The sequence below is a fragment of the Bombina bombina genome, chromosome 3 (genome assembly GCF_027579735.1).
Source record: "Bombina bombina isolate aBomBom1 chromosome 3, aBomBom1.pri, whole genome shotgun sequence".
NCBI lineage: Eukaryota > Metazoa > Chordata > Amphibia > Anura > Bombinatoridae > Bombina > Bombina bombina.
Window position 1 is genome coordinate 480,728,875 of NC_069501.1, and position 18,741 is coordinate 480,747,615.

At 39.7% G+C, this 18,741-nt stretch overlaps 1 protein-coding gene across 2 annotated transcripts in view; it reads right to left on the reverse strand.

The window, feature by feature from the left end:
- LOC128653483 (mitogen-activated protein kinase 14) overlaps positions 1–18,741 on the reverse strand; it is a 350,993-nt gene that overhangs the window by 205,300 nt on the left and 126,952 nt on the right. For both annotated transcript variants that reach the window (XM_053706818.1, XM_053706817.1), the window contains exons 3-4: positions 9,102–9,160; positions 6,307–6,418 (exon numbers count right to left, since the gene is read on the reverse strand). In XM_053706818.1, the coding sequence (XP_053562793.1) occupies positions 6,307–6,418; positions 9,102–9,160 (171 nt within the window). The remainder of the gene's footprint in view (positions 1–6,306; positions 6,419–9,101; positions 9,161–18,741) is intronic.

The window sequence follows — 18,741 nt, forward strand, 5'->3', positions numbered from 1 at the left end:
ACAGGATGAATCACTCCCATGCTTAACAGGTCTTCTACACAGTGTAAGAATGCTTGTTCGAAGATAATTGAGACCCGTGGAACCTTCCCCTTGGGGGTAGTTCCCTGAATTCCAGGAGATAACCTTGAGAAACTATTTCTAGCGCCCAAGGATCCTGAACATCTCTTGCCCCAGCCTGAGCAAAGAGAGAAAGTCTGCCCCCCACCAGATCCTTCCCAGATCGGGGGCCAACACTTCATGCTGTTTTGGTAGCAGTGGCAGGTGACTTGGCCTGCTTACCCTTGTTCCAGCCTTGCATCGGCCTCCAGGCTGGCTTGGTTTGAGAAGTATTACCCTCTTGCTTAGAGGGTGTAGAATTTGAGGCTGGTCCGTTTCTGCGAAAGGGACGAAAATTTGGCTTCTTTTTAGCCTTAAAGACCTATCCAGAGGAAGGGCGTGGCCCTTTCCCCCAGTGATGTCTGAAATAATCCCTTTCAAGTCAGGGCCAAACAGTGTTTTACCCTTGAAAGGGATGTTAAGCAAAAGCGCTCTGCGCGCCACGATAGCAAACCCTGAATTATTCGCCGCTAATCTAGCTAATTGCAAAGCGGCATCTAAAATAAAAAAGAGTTAGCCAATTTAAGAGCTTGAACTCTGTCCAAAACAGTGTTTTACCCTTGAAAGGGATGTTAAGCAAAAGCGCTCTGCGCGCCACGATAGCAAACCCTGAATTATTCGCCGCTAATCTAGCTAATTGCAAAGCGGCATCTAAAATAAAAAAGAGTTAGCCAATTTAAGAGCTTGAACTCTGTCCAAAACCTCCTCGTACGAAGATTCTTTAATGAGCGACTTTTCTAGTTCTTCGAACCAGAAACACTCAGCTGTAGTGACAGGAACAATGCATGAAATTGGTTGTAGAAGGTAACCTTGCTGAACAAACATCTTTTTAAGCAAACCCTCTAACCTTTAATCCATAGGATCTTGAAAGCACAACTATCTTCTATAGGAATAGAAGTGTGTTTGTTTAGAGTAGAAACCGCCCCCTCGACCTTGGGGACTGTATGCTATAAGTCCTTTCTGGGGTCGACTATAGGAACTAATTTCTTAAATATAGGGGGAGGACAAAAGGTATGCCGGGCCTTTCCCACTCCTTATTTACTATGTCCGCCACCCGCTTGGGTATAGGAAAAACATCGGGGGGCACCGGAACCTCTAGGAACTTGTCCATCTTACCTAATTTCTCTGGAATGACCAAATTGTCACAATCATCCAGAGTAGATAATACCTCCTTAAGTAGTGCGTGGAGATGTTGAAATTTAAATTTAAAAGTTACAATATCAGGTTCTGCTTGTTGAGAAATTTTCCCTGAATCTGAAATTTCTCCCTCAGACAAAACCTCCCTCCTGGCCCCTTCAGATAGGTGTGAGGGTATGTCAGAACAGATATCATCAGCGTCCTCTTGCTCTTCAGTGTTTAAAACAGAGCAATCACGCTTTCTCTGATAAGTAGGCATTTTGGAAAAAATGCATGCAATAGAATTATCCATTACAGCCATTAATTGTTGTATGGTAATAAGTATTGGCGCACTAGATGTACTAGGGGCCTCTTGTGTGGGCAAAACTGGTGTAGACACAGAAGGGGATGATGCAGTACCATGCTTACTCCCCTCATTAGAGGAATCATCTTGGGCAATATCATATCTATGGCATTATTATCCCTACTTTGTTTGGACATTATGACACAAATATATCACATATATTTAAATGGGGAGACACATTGGCTTTCATACATATAGAACATCGTTATCTGATGGTTCAGACATGTTAAACAGGCTTAAACTTGTCAACAAAGCACAAAAAACGTTTTACAATAAAACCGTTACTGTCCCTTTAAATTTCAAACTGAACACACTATTACTGAATAACGGAACCGGAGCCGTTTTTACATTTAACCCCTATACAGTCCCAGGAATCTGCTTTGCTGAGACCCAACCAAGCCCAGAGGGGAATACGATACCAAATGATGCCTTCTATAAGCTTTTTCAGTGGTTCTTAGCTCCTCACACATGCATCTGCATGCCATGCTTTCCAAAAACAACTGCGCATTAGAGGCGCGAAAATGAGGCTCTGTCTATGACTAGAAAAGGCCCCCAGTGAAAAAGGTGTCCAATACAGTGCCTGCCGTTTTTATTAAAACAATCCCCAAGATTTAACAACTATTAAAAGTAATAATCTGCCAAATATACTTAGTAAAGTAATCGTTTTAGCCCAGAAAAATGTCTACCAGTTTTTTAAGCCCTAATGAAGCCCTTTATTCTTTTACTTAAACTAAGAAAATGGCTTACCGGTTCCCATAGGGAAAATGACAGCTTCCAGCATTACCGAGTCTTGTTAGAAATGTGTCATACCTAAAGCAGCAAAAGTCTGCTCACTGTTTCCCCCAACTGAAGTTAATTCCTCTCAACAGTCCTGTGTGGAAACAGCCATCGATTTTAGTAACGGTTGCTAAAATCATTTTCCTCTTACAAACAGAAATCTTCATCTCTTTCCTGTTTCAGAGTAAATAGTACATACCAGCACTATTTTAAAATAACAAACTCTTGATTGAAGAATAAAAACTACATTTAAACACCAAAAAACTCTAAGCCATCTCCGTGGAGATGTTGCCTGTACAACGGCAAAGAGAATGACTGGGGAAGGCGGAGCCTAGGAGGGATCATGTGACCAGCTTTGCTGGGCTCTTTGCCATTTCCTGTTGGGGAAGAGAATATCCCACAAGTAAGGATGACGCCGTGGACCAGACACACCTATGTTGGAGAAATGAGACTTAAATAATGTGGAGACAAAAGCGACGCCCATATTTTTTAGCGCCAAAAAAGACGCCCACATTATTTGGCGCCTAAATGCTTTTGGCGCCAAAAATGACGCCACATCCGGAACGCCGACATTCTTGGCGCAAAATAACGTCAAAAAATGACGCAACTTCCGGCGACACGTATGACGCCGGAAACGGAAAAGAATTTTTGCGCCAAAAAAGTCCGCGCCAAGAATGACGCAATAAAATGAAGCATTTTCAGCCCCCGCGAGCCTAACAGCCCACAGGGAAAAAAGAGTCACATTTTTGAAGGTAAGAAAAAATGAATAATTCAAATGCATAATCCCAAATATGAAACTGACTGTCTGAAAAATAAGGAAAGTTGAACATTCTGAGTCAAGGCAAAAAATTTTTGAATGCATATATTTAGAACTTTATAAACAAAGTGCCCAACCATAGCTTAGAGTGTCACAGAAAATAAGATTTACTTACCCCAGGACACTCATCTACATGTTTGTAGAAAGCCAAACCAGTACTGAAACGAGAATCAGCAGAGGTAATGGTATATATAAGAGTATATCGTCGATCTGAAAAGGGAGGTAAGAGATGAATCTCTACGACCGATAACAGAGAACCTATGAAATAGACCCCGTAGAAGGAGATCACTGCATTCAAATAGGCAATACTCTCCTCACATCCCTCTGACATTCACTGCACGCTGAGAGGAAAACCGGGCTCCAACTTGCTGCGGAGCGCATATCAACGTAGAATCTAGCACAAACTTACTTCACCACCTCCATCGGAGGCAAAGTTTGTAAAACTGAATTGTGGGTGTGGTGAGGGGTGTATTTATAGGCATTTTGAGGTTTGGGAAACTTTGCCCCTCCTGGTAGGAATGTATATCCCATACGTCACTAGCTCATGGACTCTTGCTAATTACATGAAAGAAACCTAAATACTCCACTGTAACTAGGTGACAATAAAATAATATATGGAACAAAAAAAATATTTAAAAATAGTATTAGTCACCCTTTATATAAATGCATGTTAAAAGAGCAGCAATGAAATAACATTGTGCATACAATAAGCATTAATACTATTTTTAGCACACTTCACAGGGTTTTGCTCTGTCAAAACTTTCCAGGGACACACAACTTGCTCTCTAGCAAAGAATATCTCAATAAGGACAAGAAAGGCCTCTTAATTTTTTGTACAATGTGTGCTTTGTCCCACACTCCCTAGAAAGGCTGCAGAGCACAACCTATAACCTAAGTTTTCAAAATGCTGCAAATTGCCCAATGAAGCAAAATTATTTGCAGTATTTGCAGGTAACTGAATTTGGTTTTTGGCCTCCTAGGGAGCATGGGACAAGAACAATTTTTTTATTTATTTTTTATGGAAAAGTAAGAGGTATTTAACTCTTCTGCTGAGGCATACTAGAGCAAACACATAAAAAATCACAAGTGTACAGACATGACAATTACTGTATAGCATTTAGCACAATGAGGCAAACAGTATTATACTTAAAGGGACAGTAAAACACTTTGAGATTTGTATATAAAATTTTTAGTTATGTGTAATTAAAAAAACTTTGCAATATACTTTCATTATTTATGTAGTCCCCTTTTCATGTAACTTAGTTGTAGATTTTCTAATTACTTGAAATCCAACCTGCTGACTTCTCAAGGCTAGTGTTGCTACATATCTTTCTCTAATTCACTATAACTGAAAACGATTGCAAAACAATGCATTTTATACTAACATTATGACCATGGCTTTCCTTGTCGTCTACACACTCTAGCCCAGAGTAGCCCCTTGTACTGACTCTTTAAGTATGATATATATATATACAGGGAGTGCAGAATTATTAGGCAAGTTGTATTTTTGAGGATTAATTTTATTATTGAACAACAACCATGTTCTCAATGAACCCAAAAAACTCATTAATATCAAAGCTGAATAGTTTTGGAAGTAGTTTTTAGTTTGTTTTTAGTTATAGCTATTTTAGGGGGATATCTGTGTGTGCAGGTGACTATTACTGTGCATAATTATTAGGCAACTTAACAAAAACAAATATATACCCATTTCAATTATTTATTTTTACCAGTGAAACCATTATAACATCTCAACATTCACAAATATACATTTCTGACATTCAAAAACAAAACAAAAACAAATCAGTGACCAATATAGCCACCTTTCTTTGCAAGGACACTCAAAAGCCTGCCATCCATGGATTCTATCAGTGTTTTGATCTGTTCACCATCAACATTGCGTGCAGCAGCAACCACAGCCTCCCAGACACTGTTCAGAGAGGTGTACTGTTTTCCCTCCTTGTAAATCTCACATTTGATGATGGACCACAGGTTCTCAATGGGGTTCAGATCAGGTGAACAAGGAGGCCATGTCATTAGATTTTCTTCTTTTATACCCTTTCTTGCCAGCCACGCTGTGGAGTACTTGGACGCGTGTGATGGAGCATTGTCCTGCATGAAAATCATGTTTTTCTTGAAGGATGCAGACTTCTTCCTGTACCACTGCTTGAAGAAGGTGTCTTCCAAAAACTGGCAGTAGGACTGGGAGTTGAGCTTGACTCCATCCTCAACCCAAAAAGGCCCCACAAGCTTATCTTTGATGATACCAGCCCAAACCAGTACTCCACCTCCACCTTGCTGGCGTCTGAGTCGGACTGGAGCTCTCTGCCCTTTACCAATCCAGCCACGGGCCCATCCATCTGGCCCATCAAGACTCACTTTCATTTCATCAGTCCATAAAACCTTAGAAAAATCAGTCTTGAGATATTTCTTGGCCCAGTCTTGACGTTTCAGCTTGTGTGTCTTGTTCAGTGGTGGTCGTCTTTCAGCCTTTCTTACCTTGGCCATGTCTCTGAGTATTGCACACCTTGTGCTTTTGGGCACTCCAGTGATGTTGCAGCTCTGAAATATGGCCAAGCTGGTGGCAAGTGGCATCTTGGCAGCTGCACGCTCGACTTTACTCAGATCATGGGCAGTTATTTTGCGCCTTGGTTTTTCCACACGCTTCTTGCGACCCTGTTGACTATTTTGAATGAAACGCTTGATTGTTCGATGATCACGCTTCAGAAGCTTTGCAATTTTAAGAGTGCTGCATCCCTCTGCAAGATATCTCACTATTTTTGACTTTTCTGAGCCTGTCAAGTCCTTCTTTTGACCCATTTTGCCAAAGGAAAGGAAGTTGCCTAATAATTATGCACACCTGATATAGGGTGTTGATGTCATTAGACCACACCCCTTCTCATTACAGAGATGCACATCCCCTAATATGCTTAATTGGTAGTAGGCTTTCGAGCCTATACAGCTTGGAGTAAGACAACATGCATAAAGAGGATGATGTGGTCAAAATACTAATTTGCCTAATAATTCTGCACTCCCTATATATATATATATATATATGTGTGTGTGTGTATATTAAATAATACTATGCATATTTTTACTATGACTAAATATACATTTTATAAAGGTTCTTTTTGTGTACCTTTAAGCCACGCAGGATCTGGTAGATCAGGAACTGCACATGGTCATCCGTTAGCTTCTGACACTTAACAATATTATTAAGGTCAGCACCCATTAAATGCGTTACCAGGTACCTGTGAGAGAACAAATAAGAAAATCTGAAAAAACATCCAATCATTTTTTTCTTATTACCTATTAAAACTAAACTGTGCAAATCCAGATATCTGTGTGCTGCACATTTACACAAATAAGTCTGTTAGCAAAAAACAGCAAAATGATCCTGCCTGCGGCCACATTTAAATATGGATATTTCCCATGTCTGCTAGATGTTTAAAGAATTAAGAAATGATTGTAAAAATACAAAAACAAAAATGTGTAACAAGATGCATCAATACATTTAAAAAAAAAACTATTAAAAAAAAAAATTAAGGTCTGTATCAGCTATTGTATATCATGTTCTGAAATGTGCAGTGAGGAATGGCATAAATGCCAAAATTCTCACAACTGACCAACAAAAATATTTAAATTTTAAAAAGGGACTGTAAAGTCAAAATTAAACTTTCATGATTTGATTAGAATATGTCATTTTAAACACATTTTCAATTTACTTCTGTTTTCAAATTTGGTTCTCGTGGTATTCTTTGTTGAAAAGTAAACCTAGGTGGGCTCTTAGGGCTTCAGAAGCGTACACATGTCTTCAGCACTCTATGGTATCAGTATTTGTAACTTTTTAAAAACAATGCTGCAAACACTACTTCCATAGACTGTTAAAGACACGCACTCTCCTTAAGGGGACACTTTTTATTGGTGGATGAATTTATCCACCAATCAGCAAGAACAGCCCAGGTTGTTCACCAAAAATGGGCCGGCATCTAAACTTACTGTATTGCTTTTCAAATAAAGATACCAAGAGAATGAAGACAATTTGATAATAGGAATTAATTAGAAAGTTGCTTAAAATTTCATGCTCTATCTGAATCACGAAAGAAAAAAAATGGGTTCAGTGTCCCTTTAAATCCTATGAGCCCACCTAGGTTTACTCTTCAACAAAGAATACCAAGAGAACAAAGCAAATTTGATAATAGAAGTAAATCGAAAAGTTGTTTAAAATTGCATGCTCTATCTAATCCATGAAAGTTTATTTTTGACTTTACTGTCCCTTTAAAAGTAGACAACTCAAGGTACTAATTTAGGCACAATTTGTTGGCACTTCATGCCACCAGATGGCTGTAAGTCATATGTCCCAAACGTGATTACCACACACACTGAAATGATTATCACTGCACTTGTTTTCATTCTGCAATTTCTCTTTAAGTGAATGACTGTTACTTTTCCTGCAACTCTTTGCATGTGCATACATCCAGAAAGCAATCCAGTAACAGCACTGTTTTTAATTTAAAACATAAATAAAAAATTATATATATATATATATATATATATATATATATATAATGTCATTAGGCAATATTTAAATGTCATAACACAGCTTATGCAGTACATGTAACCACGTAGTTTGATAGTTTGATATCATTTTTTTATACTTTTGTATACACTGTACCCTCAGATAGTACAGTATGTAAAGGTAATGGTTATTATTTGCATTTTACAACAACAACAAAACTAAAGAGCCAGAAAGAGAAGATTGTAACTTACAATTTATTAATTAAAAAGTTTGGATTTCAGAATAAGTTTGGATTTTAGAATTCTGGATTTGGGGATTTGTACCTGTAATAACTTTTTCACAAACTTTGGGTAACTCCCTGAAATGATTTACACACAATCTGTGCAGTCCTAGGACTAATGGTCCTAAAATAATCTTCATGATCAGGAATACCAGATACATTTTACTTGTGGTAATTCATTTTTTTCTTTGGGCTACATTAGTGCAGTCATTTAGATGTTTCCTGACCCTTGTCCTTGGCTCACAGGTAGTTTTTGCTACACACTGCATCTGACAAAGTAACATTCAAATAAATATACAGTACTACAAATGTATTATCATTTACATACAAATTAATATTATAAGACACGTTCTGTACGAACATCTAGAATTGAATTCCCTTTTAAGAGTCCCATGTGATCACTGACTATGGAAGAGACAAGGAGCCAATAATAGTGGTTCCTTGCCTCTTCAGTGCCACCTGACAACATCATTTCTTCAAGGTCAATAGCAACAGAAGCGAAATGCCCTATATCTACGTCTCATCAGTACTTGAGAGCAAAGTACCGCTGGACATAGATACACGTCCATATGGAGTAAGGGGTTAAGCTAATTTGTTACTGAAGATGTATAAGTAGTTGGTCAGCCACTTTAGCTCAACAACATGATTAAAGGCAGTCTAACACCTCAAAGCTACTTTAATATTATGGAATAAAATCAACTCACCGTAAATAACAGAAACAAGTACTAGTGTTAGAATGCAGTGATTTAAACCCTTATCCCCACACGTTTCTGCCAATCAAGTGGCAAGATCACTACAGACTAGGTTTTTTTAGGCAACCAAGGGGTTAAAACACTGAAGCTTGTGTCATATACATGCTCCAAAAAATTGGTTCCAAGATTTTAAGCAAATTTGTTAAGCCCTATTACTATGATTCTCCTCTTTGAGGCTGGATCAGTTCACAGTGCATAATGCCATTATCAGGACTCTCTAACAAAAGTATAGTTTTGTGTTACAGCCAAATGATTTTTAATACTAAGCCAAGTACTTTACAAACGTGGAATTTCCTCAGCTGGCAAAATTCATAAGCAAATAAGCCAACTTTTACTAGGACATAATGTCTTATGAAAACATAAATAAGTGGTTACATACTTACACATCATTAAATTCCTCAAAGGATTTTGCTGGGGTAAAAACATCTAATAGTCCAATAACCTGTTAAGAAACAGAACACAGGATGAAGAATTTAAAGGGACATTAAACACTGTGAGATGGTAACATAAAATGATAAATTGTATATAATAAAACAACTCTGCAATATACTTTCATTATTTATTTTGTCCTCTTTGCCTGTAATTCCATTCTGAAATTGTGAGCTTTTCAGTTCCTGTTAGAAATGGAAGTGCAGAAAACTGTTAAATCCAGCACAACAATTGGCTGCACACTCTAGTGACCTATTTATAACTGACCCTAATTGGCCACAGCAGAGAAGGTAACACAAGTTACAACATGGCAGCTCCCAGTGTTTTATAGACACTAAAACTTTACACTTATTTTGTCACTTTTTAAACAACTAATGAAACTTTAAAAAATACATCTACATCTTAGTCATGGACTAATCTTTTCTTTGAATGCATCATTCTATCTAGCATGTATTTAGTGTTTAATGTCCCTTTAAGGGATAAAAAACAGGACAGTAATAGTGTTCAGCCTTATTATAAGGACATTGTATTGTAGAAAAAAAATAAAAAGATATGCTCAAAAATCTTAAGAGTATGTTATTTTTAACTATAAATGCTTCAAGTCTGGGATTTAGCCTCAGCAAGAAGGGATCCGAAGAGAACTACTGTTCCCAAGAAGACACAGCTGGTGAGACAATCTACAGTCACATGACCCCACCAATGATCAGTCGTGCCTGCTTGGGACCAACAGGTGTCTGTCTTTCCTGAGCAGGGGGACTTTACAATGGCTAAACACAAACTTAGAAGGGTCAGTAGTGCTAAAATGTCATGCTCAAACAATTTGTGCACTACTATGTCCAGATTGTGATGAATTAACAACACTAGGTTTAAAGGGACATGCATTATCATGAGATTGTAATATAAAATATTTAAAGGGCCATAATACCCAAATGTTTAAACACTTGAAAGTGATGCAGCATAGCTGTAAAAAGCTGACTAGAAAATATCTCCTGAACATCTCTATGTAAAAAAGAAATATATTTTACCTCAAAAGTTCCTCAGTAGCCACCTCCCATTGTAAAGGATTTCTAAGCAGCATTTTAGTGTCTCTGTCCTGGGACAGCTGAAAGGATGAGCCTCGTGAACTCTCATATTATTTCACCAATCAGGTAAAGGAAGCTTACTATGAAATCTCATGAGAGTTAAGTCAAATCTCATGAGATCACAGTAAGAGTTCATGACCTCAGCACTGCTGATGCTGATTGGCTGTTGTTCATTTCTTCATTTTATTTTTACCTGCAGCTGGGAGCAGCTGAGTATAACTTTTTACACAGAACTTACTCTGCTGAGCTGAGGAGATTGTGAGGTAAAATATCTTCCTTTTTTACATAGAGATGCTCAGGTGATATTTTCCTATCAGCTTTTTACAGTTATACTGCATCAGTTTCAAGTGATTTAGCATATGAGTATTATGTGCCTTTAAGTACAAAAATAGTAACACAGCTTTGCAATATAGTTAATTATTTTGTCCCCTTTTCATCTAATAAAACTCTGAAAACGGTTGGGTTTTCCAATTCCGAGAACTAGAAGTGCACACTATAGAATTTACAAGCCTAACCCTGCTACATATCTGTCCCTAATTGGTTTTAGTAAAGGTGATGATATAAGGACCTGCAAAACAATGGACCCTTTGCTAAGAAACTTTAGCTAACCTCATCTACTCTATTAATATCTTCAGATTGGCTCTTCTTAATAAAGCAAGTGGTGGGTGTGTGGTCATTCAAAAAAAATTGAAGCAAACAAGGTCTTACTCTGTTCAAAAAAATGTTCACCTCAGCTCATATGTTAATCTATGACATAAAAACATAATTTATGCTTACCTGATAAATTCCTTTCTCCTGTAGTGTAGTCAGTCCACGGGTCATCCATTACTTATGGGATTATATCTCCTCCCTAACAGGAAGTGCAAGAGGATCACCCAAGCAGAGCTGCTATATAGCTCCTCCCCTCTACGTCATACCCAGTCATTCAACCAAAACCAAACGAGAAAGGAGAAACTATAGGGTGCAGTGGTGACTGGAGTTTAATTTAAAATTTAGACCTGCCGTAAAAACAGGGCGGGCCGTGGACTGACTACACTACAGGAGAAAGGAATTTATCAGGTAAGCATAAATTATGTTTTCTCCTGTTAAGTGTAGTCAGTCCACGGGTCATCCATTACTTATGGGATACCAATACCAAAGCTAAAAGTACACGGATGACGGGAGGGACAGGCAGGACCTTTACACGGAAGGAACCACTGCCTGAAGAACCTTTCTCCCAAAAACAGCCTCCGAAGAAGCAAAAGTGTCAAATTTGTAAAATTTTGAAAAGGTGTGAAGTGAAGACCAAGTTGCAGCCTTGCAAATCTGTTCAACAGAGGCCTCATTTTTAAAGGCCCAAGTGGAAGCCACAGCTCTGGTAGAATGAGCTGTAATTCTTTCAGGAGGCTGCTGTCCAGCAGTCTCATAGGCTAAACGTATTATGCTACGAAGCCAAAAAGAGAGAGAGGTAGCCGAAGCCTTTTGACCTCTCCTCTGTCCCGAATAAACGACAAACAGGGAAGAAGTTTGTCGAAAATCTTTAGTTGCCTGTAAATAGAATTTCAGGGCCCGGACAACGTCCAGATTGTGCAGAAGTCTTTCCTTCTTTGAGGAAGGATTAGGGCACAATGAAGGAACAACAATCTCTTGATTGATATTCTTGTTAGTGACTACCTTAGGTAAGAACCCAGGTTTAGTACGCAGAACTACCTTGTCTGAATGAAAAATCAGATAAGGGGAATCACAATGTAAGGCTGATAACTCAGAGACTCTTCGAGCCGAGGAAATAGCCATTAAAAACAGAACTTTCCAAGATAACAGCTTGATATCAATGGAATGAAGGGGTTCAAACGGAACACCCTGCAAAACGTTAAGAACTAAGTTTAAGCTCCATGGCGGAGCAACAGTTTTAAACACAGGCTTAATCATGGCCAAAGCCTGACAAAAAGCGTCTGGAACTTCTGACAGACACTTGTGCAAAAGAATGGACAGAGCTGAGATCTGTCCCTTTAACGAACTAGCAGATAAACCCTTTTCTAAGCCTTCTTGTAGAAAAGACAATATCCTAGGAATCCTGACCTTACTCCATGAGTAACTCTTGGATTCGCACCAATGTAAGTATTTACGCCATATTTTATGGTAAATTTTCCTGGTAACAGGTTTCCTAGCCTGTATCAAGGTATCAATCACTGACTCCGAGAATCCACGCTTTGATAGAATCAAGCGTTCAATCTCCAAGCAGTCAGCCTCAGAGAAATCAGATTTGGATGTTTGAAAGGACCCTGAACCAGAAGGTCCTGTCTCAGAGGCAGAGACCATGGTGGACAGGACGACATGTCAACTAGATCTGCATACCAGGTCCTGTGTGGCCACGCAGGCGCTATTAGAATCACCGATGCTCTCTCCTGTTTGATCCTGGCAATCAGACGAGGAAGTATCGGGAAGGGTGGAAACACATAAGCCATGTTGAAGACCCAGGGTGCTGTCAGAGCATCTATCAGAACCGCTTCCGGATCCCTGGATCTTGATCCGTAACAAGGAAGCTTGGCGTTCTGGCGAGACGCCATGAGATCCAGATCTGGTTTGCCCCAACGCCGAAGCAGTTGTGCAAAAATCTCCGGGTGAAGTTCCCACTCCCCCGGATGAAAAGTCTGGCGACTTAGGAAATCCGCCTCCCAGTTCTCCACGCCTGGGATGTGGATCGCTGACAGGTGGCAAGAGTGAGACTCTGCCCAGCGAATTATCTTTGAGACTTCCATCATCGCTAGGGAACTCCTTGTCCCTCCCTGATGGTTGATGTAAGCCACAGTCGTGGTGTTGTCCGACTGGAACCTGATGAACCTCAGAGTTGCTAGTTGAGGCCAAGCCAGAAGAGCATTGAGAACTGCTCTCAATTCCAGAATGTTTATTGGAAGGAGACTCTCCTCCTGAGTCCATGATCCCTGAGCCTTCAGGGAATTCCAGACAGCGCCCCAACCTAGTAGGCTGGCGTCTGTTGTTACAATTGTCCAGTCTGGCCTGCTGAAGGGCATCCCCCTGGACAGATGTGGCCGAGAAAGCCACCATAGAAGAGAATCTCTGGTCTCTTGATCCAGATTCAGCATAGGGGACAAATCTGAGTAATCCCCATTCCACTGACTTAGCATGCACAATTGTAGTGGTCTGAGATGCAGGCGTGCAAAAGGTACTATGTCCATTGCCGCTACCATTAAGCCGATTACCTCCATGCATTGAGCCACTGACGGGTGTTGAATGGAATGAAGGATACGGCAAGCATTTAGAAGTTTTGATAACTTGTCTTCTGTCAGGTAAATTTTCATTTCTACAGAATCTATAAGAGTCCCCAAGAAGGGAACTCTTGTGAGTGGCAACAGAGAACTCTTTTCTACGTTCACCTTCCACCCATGCGACCTTAGAAATGCCAGAACTAACTCTGTATGAGACTTGGCAGTTTGGAAACTTGACGCTTGTATCAGAATGTCGTCTAGGTACGGAGCTACCGAAATTCCTCGCGGTCTTAGTACCGCCAGAAGAGAGCCCAGAACCTTTGTAAAGATTCTTGGAGCCGTGGCTAACCCGAAGGGAAGAGCTACAAATTGGTAATGCCTGTCTAGGAAGGCAAATCTTAGGTACCGATAATGATCCTTGTGAATCGGTATGTGAAGGTAGGCATCCTTTAAATCCACTGTGGTCATGTATTGACCCCTTTGGATCATAGGTAAGATTGTCCGAATAGTTTCCATTTTGAACGATGGAACTCTTAGGAACTTGTTTAGGATCTTTAAGTCCAAAATTGGTCTGAAGGTTCCCTCTTTTTTGGGAACCACAAACAGATTTGAGTAAAACCCTTGTCCGTGTTCCGACCGCGGAACTGGATGGATCACTCCCATTAGTAAAAGGTCTTGTACACAGCGTAGAAACGCTTCTCTCTTTAGCTGGTTTGCTGACAGCCTTGAAAGATGAAATCTCCCTTTTGGAGGAGAAGCTTTGAAGTCCAGAAGGTATCCCTGAGATATGATCTCTAACGCCCAGGGATCCTGGACATCTCTTGCCCAAGCCTGGGCGAAGAGCGAAAGTCTGCCCCCCACTAGATCCGTTTCCGGATCGGGGGCCCTCACTTCATGCTGTCTTAGGGGCAGCAGCAGATTTTCTGGCCTGCTTGCCCTTGTTCCAGGACTGGTTAGGTTTCCAGCCCTGTCTGTAGCGAGCAACAGTTCCTTCCTGCTTTGGGGCTGAGGAAGTTGATGCTGCTCCTGCCTTGAAGTTACGAAAGGCACGAAAATTAGACTGTCTAGCCCTTGGTTTGGCTCTGTCTTGAGGCAGGGCATGACCCTTACCTCCAGTAATGTCAGCGATAATTTCTTTCAAACCGGGCCCGAACAATGTCTGCCCTTTGAAAGGTATGTTAAGCAATTTAGATTTAGAGGTCACATCGGCTGACCAAGATTTAAGCCACAGCGCTCTGCGCGCCTGAATGGCGAATCCTGAATTCTTAGCCGTAAGTTTAATTAAGTGTACTACGGCATCGGAAATAAATGAATTGGCTAGCTTAAGTACTCTAAGCTTGTCTGTAATCTCATCCAATGTAACTGAGTTAATGGTCTCTTCCAGAGACTCAAACCAGAATGCCGCCGCAGCCGTGACAGGCGCAATGCATGAAAGGGGTGGTAATATAAAACCTTGTTGAACAAACATTTTCTTAAGGTAACCCTCTAACTTTATATCCATTGGATCTGAAAAAGCACAGCTATCCTCCACCGGGATAGTGGTGCGTTTAGCCAGAGTAGAAACTGCTCCTTCCACCTTAGGGACCGTCTGCCATAAGTCCCGTGTGGTGGCGTCTATTAGAAACATTTTTCTAAATATAGGAGGGGGAGAAAAGGGCACACCAGGTCTATCCCACTCCTTGTTAATTTCTGTAAGCCTTTTAGGAATAGGAAAAACGTCAGTACACGTCGGTACCGCAAAATATTTATCCAGCCTACACATTTTCTCTGGAATTGCAACCGTGTTACAATCATTCAAAGCCGCTAATACCTCCCCTAACAATACACAGAGGTTCTCAAGCTTAAATTTAAAATTTGAAATGTCTGAGTCCAGTTTACTTGGATCAGATCCGTCACCCACAGAATGAAGCTCTCCGTCCTCATGTTCTGCATATTGTGACGCAGTATCAGACATGGCTCTAATATTATCAGCGCACTCTGTTCTCACCCCAGAGTGGTCGCGTTTACCCCTAATTTCTGGCAATTTAGATAATACTTCAGTCATAACATTAGCCATGTCTTGCAAAGTGATTTGTATGGGCCGCCCTGATGTACTTGGCGCCACAATATCACGCACCTCCCGAGCGGGAGATGAAGGTACTGACACGTGAGGAGAGTTAGTCGGCATAACTTCCCCCTCGTTGTCTGGTGAAATTTTCTTTACATGTACACTTTTATTTAAAGTAGCATCAATGCAATTAGTACACAAATTTCTATTGGGCTCCACATTGGCCTTTGAACATATTGCACAAAGAGTTTCCTCTGTGTCAGACATGTTTAACAGACTAGCAATGAAACTAGCAAGCTTGGAAAATACTTTTGAAATAAATTTACAAGCAATATAAAAAACGTTACTGTGCCTTTAAAAAACACCAATAAACTGTCACAGTTGAATTACAATGAACCAAATTTGTTATAGCAACCAAATTTTTACAATAAATGCAATAAGTTAGCAAAGGATTGCACCCACCAGCAAATGGATTATTAACCCCTTAATACCCAAAAAACGGATAACAGATATAAAACGTATCACAGTCAAAAGCACAGTCTCACAGGTCTGCTGTGAGTGATTACCTCCCTCAAAACTAGTTTTGGAGACCCCTGGGCTCTGTAGAGACGTCCTGGATCATGGAGGAAGGAATAGGAAGACTGAGTGAATTCTTACTGCGCAAGAAAGCGCCAAAATAGGCCCCTCCCACTCATATTATAACAGTGGGGAAGCTCAGTAAACTGAATTTATTCATAAATAAACGACAGCCATGTGGAAAAATAATGCCCAAAAATTTTTATCACCAAGTACCTCAGAGAAAAACGATTAACATGCCAGAAAAACATTTTAAATAAAATTATGAAATGATACTAATAAGCCTGCTGCTAGTCGCTTTCACTGCAGTGGGGGCTCAAATATAAGTTAAATGTATACAGTATTTTCTAAGTGAAGTTCCATTCCCCAGAAATACCTCAGTGTAACATACATACATATCAGCCTGATATCAGTCGCTACTACTGCATTTAAGGCTGCACTTACATTGTATGGGTATTAGCAGTATTTTCTTAGTCAATTCCATTCCTAGAAAATAATATACTGCAACATACCTCCTTGCAGGTGAACCCTGCCCGCTGTCCCCTGTTCTGAAGTTACCTCACTCCTCAGAATGGCCGAGAACAGCAAATGGATCTTAGTTACGACCGCTAAGATCATACATAAACTCAGGTAGATTCTTCTTCTAATGCTGCCTGAGAAAAAACAACACACTCCGGTGCTGTTTAAAATAACAAACTTTTGATTGAAGATATAAAAACTAATTTTAATAACCACAGTCCTCTCACACGTCCTATCTATTAGTTAGGTGCAAGAGAATGACTGGGTATGACGTAGAGGGGAGGAGCTATATAGCAGCTCTGCTTAGGTGATCATCTTGCACTTCCTGTTAGGGAGGAGATATAATCCCATAAGTAATGGATGATCCGTGGACTGACTACACATAACAGTAGAAAGTATTGTAATTACAAGGTGTTTTATGACTGTTTAAAGTGATGGTAAACCCTGAAATCGTATTAACTTCCATCTTAAAGTAAATTCCAATGCAGTGCCGTGGATCTGCCGTCACTGCTCTAAACATTATTATTTTTTTCCTATGACCGCATTAGCCCTATTACGATGTGTGTCAGTTGACAGGTCTTTTACAATAGCATACTTGTCCCTCCTTACTGCGCATGCGCAAAAGTCTGTGTCACGTCATGGTAATTAAAGGGACAGTATACACTCATTTTCATATAACTGCATGTAATAGACACTACTATAAAGAATAAGATGCACAGATACTGATATAAAAATCCAGTATAAAAGGGTTTAAAAACGTACTTAGAAGCTTTCAGTTTAGCTCTGTTGAAAAGGCAGTTGGAAAGCCCACTGCAAGTGGGAAATATCAGACACTCCCCCCTCCCCCTTCTTTTGCATATGAAAAGACCCTTTACACAAACAGGAGCAAGCTGGAGAAGGTAGCTGACGGTATTCAAATAAAACTTTGGGGCTTGGTTAGGAGTCTGAAAATCAGAGTAATGTTCTTTAAAAATAAGCAAAATTATATATTTTTAAAAAAAAAAAAACTTTATGGGCTTTATAAATAGATCATCTACAAAACATTTCTGCAAAGAAAAAATGTGTGTATAATGGCCCTTTAAACAGCAGTCGTCACCATGCGCGTTCACAATACTAAATCAGACATGCACATTTCTTCCTAGGGGAGAATTAGAACTCTAGTTATATATTAGTGGATAACTGTAAACAGAATGAATGAGATAGTCAATTAACCCTTTCAGTGCTAACGACGGCTCTAAACCCGTCACGGAGTGTCCCACTCAGGTGCCAACGACGGCTCAGAGTGCAATGACGTGATGACGTTACCACGCAGCTTTAATTATAAAAAGAAAAATTAAAAAAAAAAAAACAACCCTTAAAACAGCTTAGCAGCCAGGTGGGAAAGTGCTTAGCACTCAAAGGGTTACTTCAGAGCTAATCTTATATATATATATATATATATATATATAATAAATAAAAATATAAATCGTTGTGATTGTAGGGGTAATGTCATTGCTTGTAGTTATCCAGAATATGTAAACGGTGAATCTCCTGATTCATGGTTTACATACATCTGTGTGAAAACCTGAGCATGCGCACAGTGAGCTGTTACTTTTTAGCGCACATCAATAGTGGGCAGAAATGTTAGAGAAGATTACATCCGCCCTTACTGTGACGTTACAGAGGAACTACCCTAACGTCACAGTGTATTATTTCTAAAACGGTGAGGGAGGTCTAGCTAAACTTGACTGATAGGTGAGCAATTGAGTTATATTTTTTAGATAAAAGGCAAAAATAAAAATGTGAATATGCTAGTTAAGGGGTGATGAATTGAAATATACTTTGTGGTATACACAAGATTTACAATCACTTTAAAGAAGATGAATATCAAGAAACGTTCAGGTGGAATGCAACGTTTTTATATTTTTATTCTGTAAAGGACATTAATTACTTTTGAGTGAAAACATTAATTACTTTTGAGTGAGGCTAAAAAGCATATTCTGTAACCTACAGTGAAAGTCAAATGTTTGGTTTAGACAATTTGCAGCATTTTGTTAATTCTGGGTTACAGATTTTGCTTTTTGGCCTCACTAAGGAAGTGTGGGAAAAATTTCCGTTTGCTTCTATTATCTAATTTGCTTCATTCTCTTGAATATCTTTTGCTGAAAAGCATACCTAGGTAGGC